We start from the raw sequence: 12,833 nt of genomic DNA, 5'->3' as shown, positions 1-12,833 counted from the left end.
GGTCAGAGTTCAGACCAACTTTCATTACATGCCAGCATGATTACATCATTTTTTATCACTTATACTTTACATATATAAACATGTTGATATCTAATACACTGTTTACACTGGGGCTGAGCTACAAAACCCCTAATGTGGAGAGGATACAAATATAATAGGAGCTCTCAATGTTTTGGGAACAGGGAAATAAAGGAACACATGAAGTGGTTAAGTTATAGTGACAGGATTATGTTATAATACTGGAGTAGTATTATTAAAGTGAAAAGTGGTTAATATGTTAACAATGGTAGAACATGATTACATAATAGTCATAGAGGAAATAGTACACAAAATGGTAAAGGTCAATAGTTTAACTGAAGTAGAAAATACAGTGAAAGTGTGATGGAAGAATGTAGTATAATAATGGCACAACACGCATGTGATAGTAATGAATAATAGAAGTACACTGTAAAAGTGATTAAAAACAGTAAAGAAGAAAACTATGGTTTTGAAATAGATGAATACATAGTGATAGAATAGTGTAAAAATTTAAAAATTGCAAAAAGTGGCCGTACAAAAAAATTATCATAATGGCAGGGTAATAAAGAAAAGTGTAATAATGGCAGGGAAATAACAAACACTGTAATAATGGCAGGGTAATAAATAAAAGTGTAATAATGGCAGGGTAATATAGAAAAGTGTAATAATGCCATTGTAATAAAGAACAGTGTAATAATGGCTGGATAATAAAGAACAGTGTAATAATGGCAGGGAAATAACAAACACTGTAATAATGGTAGGGAATAACAAACACTGTAATAATGGCAGCATAATAAAGAACAGTGTAATAATGGCAGGGAAATAACAAACACTGTAATAATGGTAGGGAAATAACAAACACTGTAATAATGGCAGCATAATAAAGAACAGTGTAATAATGGCAGGGAAATAACAAACACTGTAATAATGGTAGGGAAATAACAAACACTGTAATAATGGCAGCATAATAAAGAACAGTGTAATAATGGCAGGGAAATAACAAACACTGTAATAATGGCAGGGAAATAACAAACACTGTAATAATGGCAGCATAATAAAGAACAGTGTAATAATGGCAGCATAATAAAGAACAGTGTAATAATGGCAGCATAATAAAGAATAGTGTAATAATGGAATGGTAATAAAGAACAGTTTAAAAATTACAGGGCAATAAACAACAGTGTAATCATAGCAGGGTAATAAAAAACTGTAATAATGGTAGGGTAATAAAGAAGAGGGTAATAGTGATAGAGAAAGATAGTGTAATAGATAAGTAGATAAGCATGATGTCATAATGCTTTAGTCGTTAAGCAGTAAAAGTAATAGAGAAGAACAGCACAATAATGTTAGAAAAAAATCAGTAATAATTAAATTAATGGAGGAAAACCATTGTGTAATAGACCCTCAGAAGGCAAACAATGTGTCAGAGTTTTTGGAAATATTAGTGCAATAGAGATGTAGAAAATAGTTTAATATCATAAAGAAGAATAGTGCAATCATGGGTATGTGATCAATTAGTCGACATTCAGAATGTCGACACTGTGAATGTCACCAAACAGTTATCGGGTTAGGGCTATATTAGCGTTAGGGTGCAATTAGAACTAGGGTTAGGCTGCAATAAGGATTAGGATTAGGCTGCAATTAGGGTTAGGCTGCAATTAGGATTAGGCTGCAATTAGGATTAGGGTTAAAATGCAATTAGGATTATGGTTGGGCTGCAATTAGGATTAGGCTGCAATAAGGATTAGGATTAGGCTGCAATTAGGATTAGGGTTAGGCTGCAATTAGGATTAGGGTTAGGCTGCAATTAGGATTAGGGTTAAAATGCAATTAGGATTATGGTTAGGCTGCAATTAGGATTAGGGTTAGGCTGCAATTAGGATTTTTTTTCCCCCTTTTTTGTGTGATGCCCTGGGGATGGTCCTTGGCTGGAATTTTTTGGGGTACCTTGCTTCTCAGACGTGAACCCCTTAATGTTAAGGACGCCAGTATAGAGGCGCCTTGATGATGGCCTGGCGCTTATTCATTTATTTGCAAATGTATGTAACTAATACCTCTGAATCTCTATTATCATGTAGGATTTAAGTATTTTTTTTTTCATTTTGCTGCAGTGTGCTGGAGGACAAATCCCTTTATTTCTGTGTTCAGTGTAAACCCCGTCCTTTACAAGCACCTGTGCTATGTCATTAAGCTGATATGAGCGACCACCATATTTTATGTTTGCAATTAGGATTAGGCTGCAATTAGGATTAGGATGCAGTTGATTGATGTGCCTACACTGAACGATTGTACGCTCAGTGTAGGCACATCGAGACTGTGAAACGACTGCACGATTACAATGTCGTAAACGTGCACTCGTTTCACAGTCGGCAAGTGGATGTGCACCTTTAGGCTTAGACTAAAACTAAAAGGGATATCCCAATGTGGACATGCCAACTGTTGACATTCACAATGTTGACATTCTAAATGTCTACAAAATATACCACACCTCAGTGTTGGTATAGAAGAATAGTGTAGTGATGAATGATAGAGAATAGTGTAATAGTATACAGAAAATTTGTGAAATCATTTTATAGAACAGTGGTTCCCAAATTTTCTTGAATGAGTGTTTTTTTTCATGGCACCCCCAGGCCAAAAGTTTCTCATTGAGAAATTCAGAAAAAAATATTACCTGAAGTAAATTGTGCTTACCTGTCACCCTTAGGGTGAGTTATGTGATGGTGGACAGGGTTGGCTTCTGTTTTTATGATTGGAAGCCATCAGCACTGGTTTTGCCTATCAGATTGACCATAAATAAATAGATTTGGTCCTAGACCTCCAGCCTGTGGCAGCCTTGCATGTGCCCTCTGGTACCCAGTTTGGGAACCACTGGTATAGAAGAATAGTGTAGTGCTAACAAAGAATAGTGTAATAGCAAAGATATACTCTCAAAATATACTTGTAGGTTAATTGGCTCCGAACAAAATTAACCCTAGTGTGTACATGTGGTAGGGAATATAGACTGTAAGCTCCACTGGGGCAGGGACTGATGTGAATGGCCAGATATTCTCTGTAAAGCGCTGCTGAATATGTGTGCGCTATATAAATAACTGGTAATAAATAAATACAATAAATAAGAATAATCTTGGTATAAAAGATAAGTTTAGTCATAGAGAAGAATAGTGTAATCATATTATAGAAAAATAGTGTAGCAATGACAACATATAGTGTAATAGCAAAGAGAAGAATGGTATAATAACGATAAACAGGAACAATGTAGTGATAATAAAGTATAGTTTACTAGTGATAGAGAGGAAGAGTGTTAGTGTGGTAAAGAATACTGGTGTACTAGTAATAAGTAAAGATATTGTAATAATCATATGTCATATTAATATAAAATAATGAACTGAAAACCGTAACAGTGAAGATTAGTGTGACTCTGAGAAAGAAAATGGGGATTTAGTGTAACAATGGCAGATAGCCAAATACAATTTATATATATATATATATATATATATATATATATATATATATATATCATACTTGGCACTCTTGCTTAACAAACAGCTTCACTGGGTGCCCTACTTCGTGGATAGATACAGAAAGTGGTAATGAATAGGCGGCACTCGCAGCTGCACAGTCAGTCAAAAATCGGAGGTCCCGCTCCCCTCAAGTTCAATGTTTAAAATTTAATGTAAATGTTCCTGAAGAAAATTTACTCTAAATTTGAAACGTTGAACTTGAGGGGAGCGGGACCTCCGATTTTTGACTGACTGTGTAGCTGCGAGTGCCGCCTATTCATTACCACTTTATATATATATATATATATATATGTATATATATAGCAGCACAATGAGAGGCACTCAAACGGACTTGTAAAGAAACACAATCGTCCTGACGAAAGAGTAAAATCCGAAACGTTGACCTTGGACTATTGTGTCTTGCTGTTTCTTTACAAGTCAGTGTGAGTGCCTCTCATTGTGCTGCTACATATTTGTTATTGGAGTGAAGCACTGCGGCTGCTGATTTGTGGTTTATGGAGTGCCAACTTCCGTGGAATATATATATATATAGTGAATCAATGGCAGTGACTAATAGATTTGAAAGTAGTGATAATATAACGGGTAACAAATAGTAATTTTCCAATAACAGCAAAGGATATACGGTTATAGTGAATAATGTACCAGTGGTAGTGATGTGTGATGGGAGAAAGGATGAGCGATTACGGAGCAATAAAGAAAATAGACTGAGAAAATAAGGGTTGTAACAGAATAAAGTGACATATTAGGGCTCTATAAGTGACACTGGGGAAAGAGCCAGGATTCTTTCCTCATGTAGCATTAGAGTACTGAGAGCACCGGTCTCTGTGTATGAGGATGTGTGCATTAGTATCTATCACTGTGCTCTGTGTCTCTCCTCATGTAGCATTAGAGTACTGAGAGCACCGGTCTCTGTGTATGAGGATGTGTGCATTAGTTAGTATCTATCACTGTGCTCTGTGTCTCTCCTCATGTAGCATGAGTGTACTGAGAGCACCGGTCTCTGTGTATGAGGATGTGTGCATCAGTATCTATCCCTGTGCTCTGTGTCTCTCCTCATGTAGCATTAGAGTACTGAGAGCACTGGTCTCTGTGTATGAGGATGTGTGCATCAGTATCTATCACTGTGCTCTGTGTCTCTCCTCATGTAGCATTAGAGTACTGAGAGCACCGGTCTCTGTGTATGAGGATGTGTGCATCAGTATCTATCCCTGTGCTCTGTGTCTCTCCTCATGTAGCATTAGAGTACTGAGAGCACTGGTCTCTGTGTATGAGGATGTGTGCATTAGTATCTATCACTGTGCTCTGTGTCTCTCCTCATGTAGCATGAGTGTACTGAAAGCACCGGTCTCTGTGTATGAGGATGTGTGCATTAGTATCTATCACTGTGCTCTGTGTCTCTTCTCATGTAGCATTAGAGTACTGAGAGCACTGGTCTCTGTGTATGAGGATGTGTGCATTAGTATCTATCACTGTGCTCTGTGTCTCTCCTCATGTAGCATGAGTGTACTGAGAGCACCCGTCTCTGTGTATGAGGATGTGTGCATTAGTATCTATCACTGTGCTCTGTGTCTCTCCTCATGTAGCATTAGAGTACTGAGAGCACAGGTCTCTGTGTATGAGGATGTGTGCATCAGTATCTATCACTGTGCTCTGTGTCTCCCCTCATGTAGCATGAGTGTACTGAGAGCACCGGTCTCTGTGTATGAGGATGTGTGCATTAGTATCTATCACTGTGCTCTGTGTCTCTCCTCATGTAGCATTAGAGTACTGAGAGCACAGGTCTCTGTGTATGAGGATGTGTGCATCAGTATCTATCACTGTGCTCTGTGTCTCTCCTCATGTAGCATGAGCATACTGAGAGCACCGGTCTCTGTGTATGAGGATGTGTGCATCAGTATCTATCACTGTGCTCTGTGTCTTTCCTCATGTAGCATGAGCGTACTGAGAGCACAGGTCTCTGTGTATGAGGATGTGTGCATCAGTATCTATCACTGTGCTCTGTGTCACTCCTCATGTAGCATTAGAGTACCGAGAGCACTGGTCTCTGTGTATGAGGATGTGTGCATCAGTATCTATCACTGTGCTCTGTGTCTCTCCTCATGTAGCATGAGCGTACTGAGAGCACAGGTCTCTGTGTATGAGGATGTGTGCATCAGTATCTATCACTGTGCTCTGTGTCTCTCCTCATGTAGCATGAGCGTACTGAGAGCACAGGTCTCTGTGTATGAGGATGTGTGCATTAGTATCTATCACTGTGCTCTGTGTCTCTTCTCATGTAGCATTAGAGTACTGAGAGCACTGGTCTCTGTGTATGAGGATGTGTGCATTAGTATCTATCACTGTGCTCTGTGTCTCTCCTCATGTAGCATGAGTGTACTGAGAGCACCGGTCTCTGTGTATGAGGATGTGTGCATTAGTATCTATCACTGTGCTCTGTGTCTCTCCTCATGTAGCATTAGAGTACTGAGAGCACAGGTCTCTGTGTATGAGGATGTGTGCATCAGTATCTATCACTGTGCTCTGTGTCTCTCCTCATGTAGCATGAGTGTACTGAGAGCACCGGTCTCTGTGTATGAGGATGTGTGCATTAGTATCTATCACTGTGCTCTGTGTCTCTCCTCATGTAGCATGAGTGTACTGAGAGCACCGGTCTCTGTGTATGAGGATGTGTGCATTAGTATCTATCACTGTGCTCTGTGTCTCTCCTCATGTAGCATTAGAGTACTGAGAGCACAGGTCTCTGTGTATGAGGATGTGTGCATCAGTATCTATCACTGTGCTCTGTGTCTCTCCTCATGTAGCATGAGCATACTGAGAGCACCGGTCTCTGTGTATGAGGATGTGTGCATCAGTATCTATCACTGTGCTCTGTGTCTTTCCTCATGTAGCATGAGCGTACTGAGAGCACAGGTCTCTGTGTATGAGGATGTGTGCATCAGTATCTATCACTGTGCTCTGTGTCACTCCTCATGTAGCATTAGAGTACCGAGAGCACAGGTCTCTGTGTATGAGGATGTGTGCATCAGTATCTATCACTGTGCTCTGTGTCTCTCCTCATGTAGCATGAGCGTACTGAGAGCACAGGTCTCTGTGTATGAGGATGTGTGCATCAGTATCTATCACTGTGCTCTGTGTCTCTCCTCATGTAGCATGAGAGTACTGAGAGCACAGGTCTCTGTGTATGAGGATGTGTGCATCAGTATCTATCACTGTGCTCTGTGTCACTCCTCATGTAGCATGAGCGTACTGAAAGCACCGGTCTCTGTGTATGACGATGTGTGCATCAGTATCTATCACTGTGCTCAGTGTCTCTCCTCATGTAGCATGAGCAAACTGAGAGCACAGGTCTCTGTGTATGACGATGTGTGCATCAGTATCTATCACTGTGCTCAGTGTCTCTCCTCATGTAGCATGAGCAAACTGAGAGCACAGGTCTCTGTGTATGAGGATGTGTGCATCAGTATCTATCACTGTGCTCTGTGTCTCGGAGGCATGTTGTGTCTGTTGAATGTCACACTGCCAGGACGCTGTGATATGAATTACACTGCTCTTTGCATTTGCATCATTATACTGTTGTGTGTGTTCACCAGGCTTTGTATTGTATACTGTACCAGTGACACAGACTTCATTCCATTTTAAAACAAAACATTTATCACACAATTTAATGAATGCCTCAGTGTTGGTGATGCTGCTATTTGTGACTTGCTGTATTATCCCAGCAGCTAGGAATGGAAAGGGAGGGAAGTGCAGTGTATGCAGATACCACAGCTTGTAAAAAAACAAACATTGGGGGTCAAAGTATCATGAGGATCAGTGTGAAGCATGGGGGAAGGGAGGTCAGTGTCTAGCATGGGGGAGTCAGTGTACCATCAGGGCCAGTGTACCATGGTATAGTGTGTACCATGGGGAGGTCAGTGTACCATGGGAAGTGGGGGTAAAGTACTATAGGGGTCAGTGTGTACCATGGGGGAGTCAGTGTACCATTGGGGTCAGTGTACCATGGGAAGGGGGGGTTGAGTACTATAGGGGTCAGTGTTCCATGGGGGGGTCAGTGTGTACCATGGAGAAGTAAGTGTACCATTGGGGTCAGTGTACCATGGTACAGTGTGTACCATGGGGGGTCAGTGTACCATGGGAAGGGGGTAGAGTGCTATAGGGGCCAATGTACCATGAGGATCTGTGTGAAGCATGGGGGGGAGGGGGGTCAGTGTGAAATCAGTGTACCATCAGAGTCAGTGTTCCATGGAGGTACAGATTGTACCAAAGAGGGTGGTGTCAGTGTACCATGAAAAGGGGGTTAGAGTACTATAGGGGTAAGTGTGTCATGGGGGGGGTCAGTGTGTATTATGGGGGGGGGGAGTCAGTGTTTACCATGTGGGTCAGTGTACCACAGCGATCAGAGTATCATGGATGGGTTAGTGTACCATGGAGGGATCAATGTGACATGGGTGTGGGGTCATCAGTATCCTGGGGTGCCAGTGTACCATGGGGGTTGTCAGTCTACCATGAGGATCAGTGTGAAGCATAGGGGGGACCAGTGTGTAGCATGGTGGAGTCCGTGTACAATCAGAGTCAGTGTACATAAAGGTACAGTGTGTACCACAGAGGGTGTCAGTGAACCATGGGAAGGGGGATTAGAGTACTATAGGGGTCAGTGTACCATGGATGGTCACTGTGTATCATGGGGGGGGGGTCAGTGTGTACCTTGGGGGAGTCAGCATACCATGGGGGTCAGTGCACAATGGAGGTCAGTGTATCACAGCGATCATGGGTGTGGGGTCACCGGTATCCTAGGGTGCCAGTGTATCATGGGGGTTTGTCAGTGTACCATGGAGGCCAGTGTACCCTGAGGTGTCAGTGTACCATGCTGGAGAGGGGAGGGGGAGTCAGTGCACCCTTGGGTATCAGTGTACCATGATCTGTTTTCTTTGCCATTCTGCACAAATGCGGCATATCTAGAATTTATAGGTTTCCCATGTGCAGTAAAGTAAATACTTGTTTTGTGCGCTTGTGAGTACTGTCTCTTATTTTCACTATATGGTATGTACTCACATTAGTGGCCTTGGCAGTAATACATACTTCTGATGTGTGTCACTGTGTATACTCACGATATGGTATGTTCTCACATTAGTGGCCTTGGCAGTAATACATACTTCTGATGTGTGTCACTGTGTATATTCACTGTATGGTATGTTCTCACATTAGTGGCCTTGGCAGTAATACATACTTCTGATGTGTGTCACTGTGTATATTTACTGTATGGTATGTTCTCACATTAGTGGCCTTGGCAGTAATACATACTTCTGATGTGTGTCACTGTGTATACTCACTGTATGGTATGTTCTCACATTAGTGGCCTTGGCAGTAATACATACTTCTGATGTGTGTCACTGTGTATACTCACGGTATGGTATGTTCTCACATTAGTGGCCTTGGCAGTAATACATACTTCTGATGTGTGTCACTGTGTATACTCACTGTATGGTATGTTCTCACATTAGTGGCCTTGGCAGTAATACATACTTCTGATGTGTGTCACTGTGTATACTCACGGTATGGTATGTTCTCACATTAGTGGCCTTGGCAGTAATACATACTTCTGATGTGTGTCACTGTGTATACTCACTGTATGGTATGTTCTCACATTAGTGGCCTTGGCAGTAATACATACTTCTGATGTGTGTCATTGTGTATACTCACTATATGGTATGTACTCACATTAGTGACCTTGGCAGTAATACATACTTCTGATGTGTGTCATTGTGTATACTCACTGTATGGTATGTTCTCACATTAGTGACCTTGGCAGTAATACATACTTCTGATGTGTGTCATTGTGTATACTCACTGTATGGTATGTTCTCACATTAGTGGCATTGGCAGTAATACATACTTCTGATGTGTGTCATTGTGTATACTCACTGTATGGTATGTTCTCACATTAGTGGCCTTGGCAGTAATACATACTTCTGATGTGTGTCATTGTGTATACTCACTGTATGGTATGTTCTCACATTAGTGGCCTTGGCAGTAATACATACTTCTGATGTGTGTCACTGTGTATACTCCCTGTACGGTATCTTCTCACATTAGTGGCCTTGGCAGTAATACATACTTCAGATGTGTGTCATTGTGTATACTCATTGTATGGTATGTTCTCACATTAGTGGCCTTGGCAGTAATACATACTTCAGATGTGTATCATTGTGTATACTCACTGTATGGTAGTGTTCTCACATTAGTGGCCTTGGCAGTAATACATACTTCAGATGTGTGTCATTGTGTATACTCACTGTATGGTATGTTCTCACATTAGTGGCCTTGGCAGTAATACATACTTCAGATGTGTGTCACTGTGTATACTCACTGTATGGTATGTCTCACATTAGTGGCCTTGGCAGTAATACATACTTCAGATGTGTGTCACTGTGTATACTCACTGTATGGTATGTCTCACATTAGTGGCCTTGGCAGTAATACATACAACTGATGGGTGTCACTGTGTATACTCACTGTATGGTATGTCTCACATTAGTGGCCTTGGCAGTAATACATACTTCTGATGGGTGTCACTGTGTATACTCACTGTATGGTATGTCTCACATTAGTGGCCTTAGCAGTAATACATACTTCTGATGTGTGTCATTGTGTATACTCACAGTATGGTATGTTCTCACATTAGTGGCCTTGGCAGTAATACATACTTCTGATGGGTGTCACTGTGTATACTCACTGTATGGTATGTCTCACATTAGTGGCCTTGGCAGTAATACATACTTCTGATGGGTGTCACTGTGTATATTCACTGTATGGTATGTTCTCACATTAGTGGCCTTGGCAGTAATACATACTTCTGATGTGTGTCACTGTGTATACTCACGGTATGGTATGTTCTCTCATTAGTGGCCTTGGCAGTAATACATACTTCAGATGTGTGTCACTGTGTATACTCACTGTATGGTATGTTCTCACATTAGTGGCCTTGGCAGTAATACATACTTCTGATGTGTGTCACTGTGTATACTCACAGTATGGTATGTTCTCACATTAGTGGCCTTGGCAGTAATACATACTTCTGATGTGTGTCACTGTGTATACTCACTGTATGGTATGTTCTCACATTAGTGGCCTTGGCAGTAATACATACTTCTGATGTGTGTCATTGTGTATACTCACTATATGGTATGTACTCAAATTAGTGACCTTGGCAGTAATACATACTTCAGATGTGTGTCATTGTGTATACTCACTGTATGGTATGTTCTCACATTAGTGGCATTGGCAGTAATACATACTTCTGATGTGTGTCATTGTGTATACTCACTGTATGGTATGTTCTCACATTAGTGGCCTTGGCAGTAATACATACTTCTGATGTGTGTCATTGTGTATACTCACTGTATGGTATGTACTCACATTAGTGACCTTGGCAGTAATACATACTTCTGATGTGTGTCATTGTGTATACTCACTGTATGGTATGTTCTCACATTAGTGGCCTTGGCAGTAATACATACTTCTGATGTGTGTCATTGTGTATACTCACTGTATGGTATGTTCTCACATTAGTGGCCTTGGCAGTAATACATACTTCTGATGTGTGTCATTGTGTATACTCACTGTATGGTATGTTCTCACATTAGTGGCCTTGGCAGTAATACATACTTCTGATGTGTGTCATTGTGTATACTCACTGTATGGTATGTTCTCACATTAGTGGCCTTGGCAGTAATACATACTTCTGATGTGTGTCATTGTGTATACTCACTGTATGGTATGTTCTCACATTAGTGGCCTTGGCAGTAATACATACTTCTGATGTGTGTCATTGTGTATACTCACTGTATGGTATGTTCTCACATTAGTGGCCTTGGCAGTAATACATACTTCAGATGTGTGTCACTGTGTATACTCACTGTATGGTATGTTCTCACATTAGTGGCCTTGGCAGTAATACATACTTCTGATGTGTGTCATTGTGTATACTCACTGTATGGTATGTTCTCACATTAGTGGCCTTGGCAGTAATACATACTTCTGATGTGTGTCATTGTGTATACTCACTGTATGGTATGTTCTCACATTAGTGGCCTTGGCAGTAATACATACTTCAGATGTGTGTCACTGTGTATACTCACTGTATGGTATGTTCTCACATTAGTGGCCTTGGCAGTAATACATACTTCTGATGTGTGTCACTGTGTATACTCACTGTATGGTATGTTCTCACATTAGTGACCTTGGCAGTAATACATACTTCTGATGTGTGTCACTGTGTATACTCACTGTATGGTACGCAGTCATACTGAACTTCCAGGTATTTGTAGGTCCCTGGACACGGGTCAGGAAAGGCTTCGGAATCAGCAATGACAACACACTGTGTGCGGTTGTTACATCTGTGGGGAAAGACACATCATTAGATATTGGGTTATCACTTGGGATGTTTCACTCAAGATAATGGCGGGAATATCAGAGGGTGAGAAAAGCGGGGACCAGGCTGAGACATGATCACGGAATAGATGGGGGTAAATCCAGGGGGGGTGATATATTACAGCAATGTGCAGAGAAGGAGTACAAAATCTGCATAGTACCTACTTCAAAAGATGTAAATACGAGTGATAGGACATTGGTAGAACTGTGAATGTGCAGCATGAGGAGAGGAAAAATCCAAGCCCTCTTCTGTGTCTGCCTCCAGGCCTGGTGGTGGTGGTGAAGTGGAGACCACCATGTGAAGGGGCTGCAGGTGAGGCCGTGTCTGATTGTGTGAGCCATGTATCTGTTGCAGGCAGAAGGCTGAGGGTGTTTGAGTGGAAGAAGTGATTATGCAGATTACCTAGTATCAGAACATGTACTCCATAGGGCACATTTACAGTACTGTTAAAGTGATGGAGGACAGGTGACGTATATGAAATGTGCTTGATTTCTATAGTGTGATAAGCCAGAATGAAGATTATGGGGGATGCAGGGGAACCTGGATTTTGTTATATATCACCAGCCATTGGAATATTGTTCTATACAATGTACATGCACATTTGTAAAGACACCCATATAACCAATATTATTGCAAGACACTTATAGCAAATATTTCTCACACGTGTGTTTCAGCTCCAAGACGTTCACAAAACACTTAACAGTACTAATGCCTGAAAAGTAGGCGCAGCCTGTTTATTAGGTACACATGATACATCACTCAGGGGTAACAGTGCTTTCTGCCTTTGGAAAAAAAACGATATAGACCAACTTAATATAATACTAACAGCACAGGATAATGTGGATAAACCAGTGATGGCTCTG

General features: G+C 41.2%; 1 protein-coding gene across 4 annotated transcripts in view; it reads right to left on the bottom strand.

The window, feature by feature from the left end:
* ADGRL1 (adhesion G protein-coupled receptor L1) overlaps positions 1-12,833 on the bottom strand; it is a 427,170-nt gene that overhangs the window by 117,361 nt on the left and 296,976 nt on the right. For all 4 annotated transcript variants that reach the window (XM_088480320.1, XM_088480321.1, XM_088480324.1 and 1 more), the window contains one exon: positions 11,826-11,935. In XM_088480320.1, the coding sequence (XP_088336446.1) occupies positions 11,826-11,935 (110 nt within the window). The remainder of the gene's footprint in view (positions 1-11,825; positions 11,936-12,833) is intronic.

Source organism: Taudactylus pleione, unplaced genomic scaffold (assembly GCF_031769625.1).
Source record: "Taudactylus pleione unplaced genomic scaffold, aTauple2 ptg000253l, whole genome shotgun sequence".
In the NCBI taxonomy this organism is placed as follows: domain Eukaryota; kingdom Metazoa; phylum Chordata; class Amphibia; order Anura; family Myobatrachidae; genus Taudactylus; species Taudactylus pleione.
This window is presented reverse-complemented; position numbering and strand designations above follow the sequence as displayed.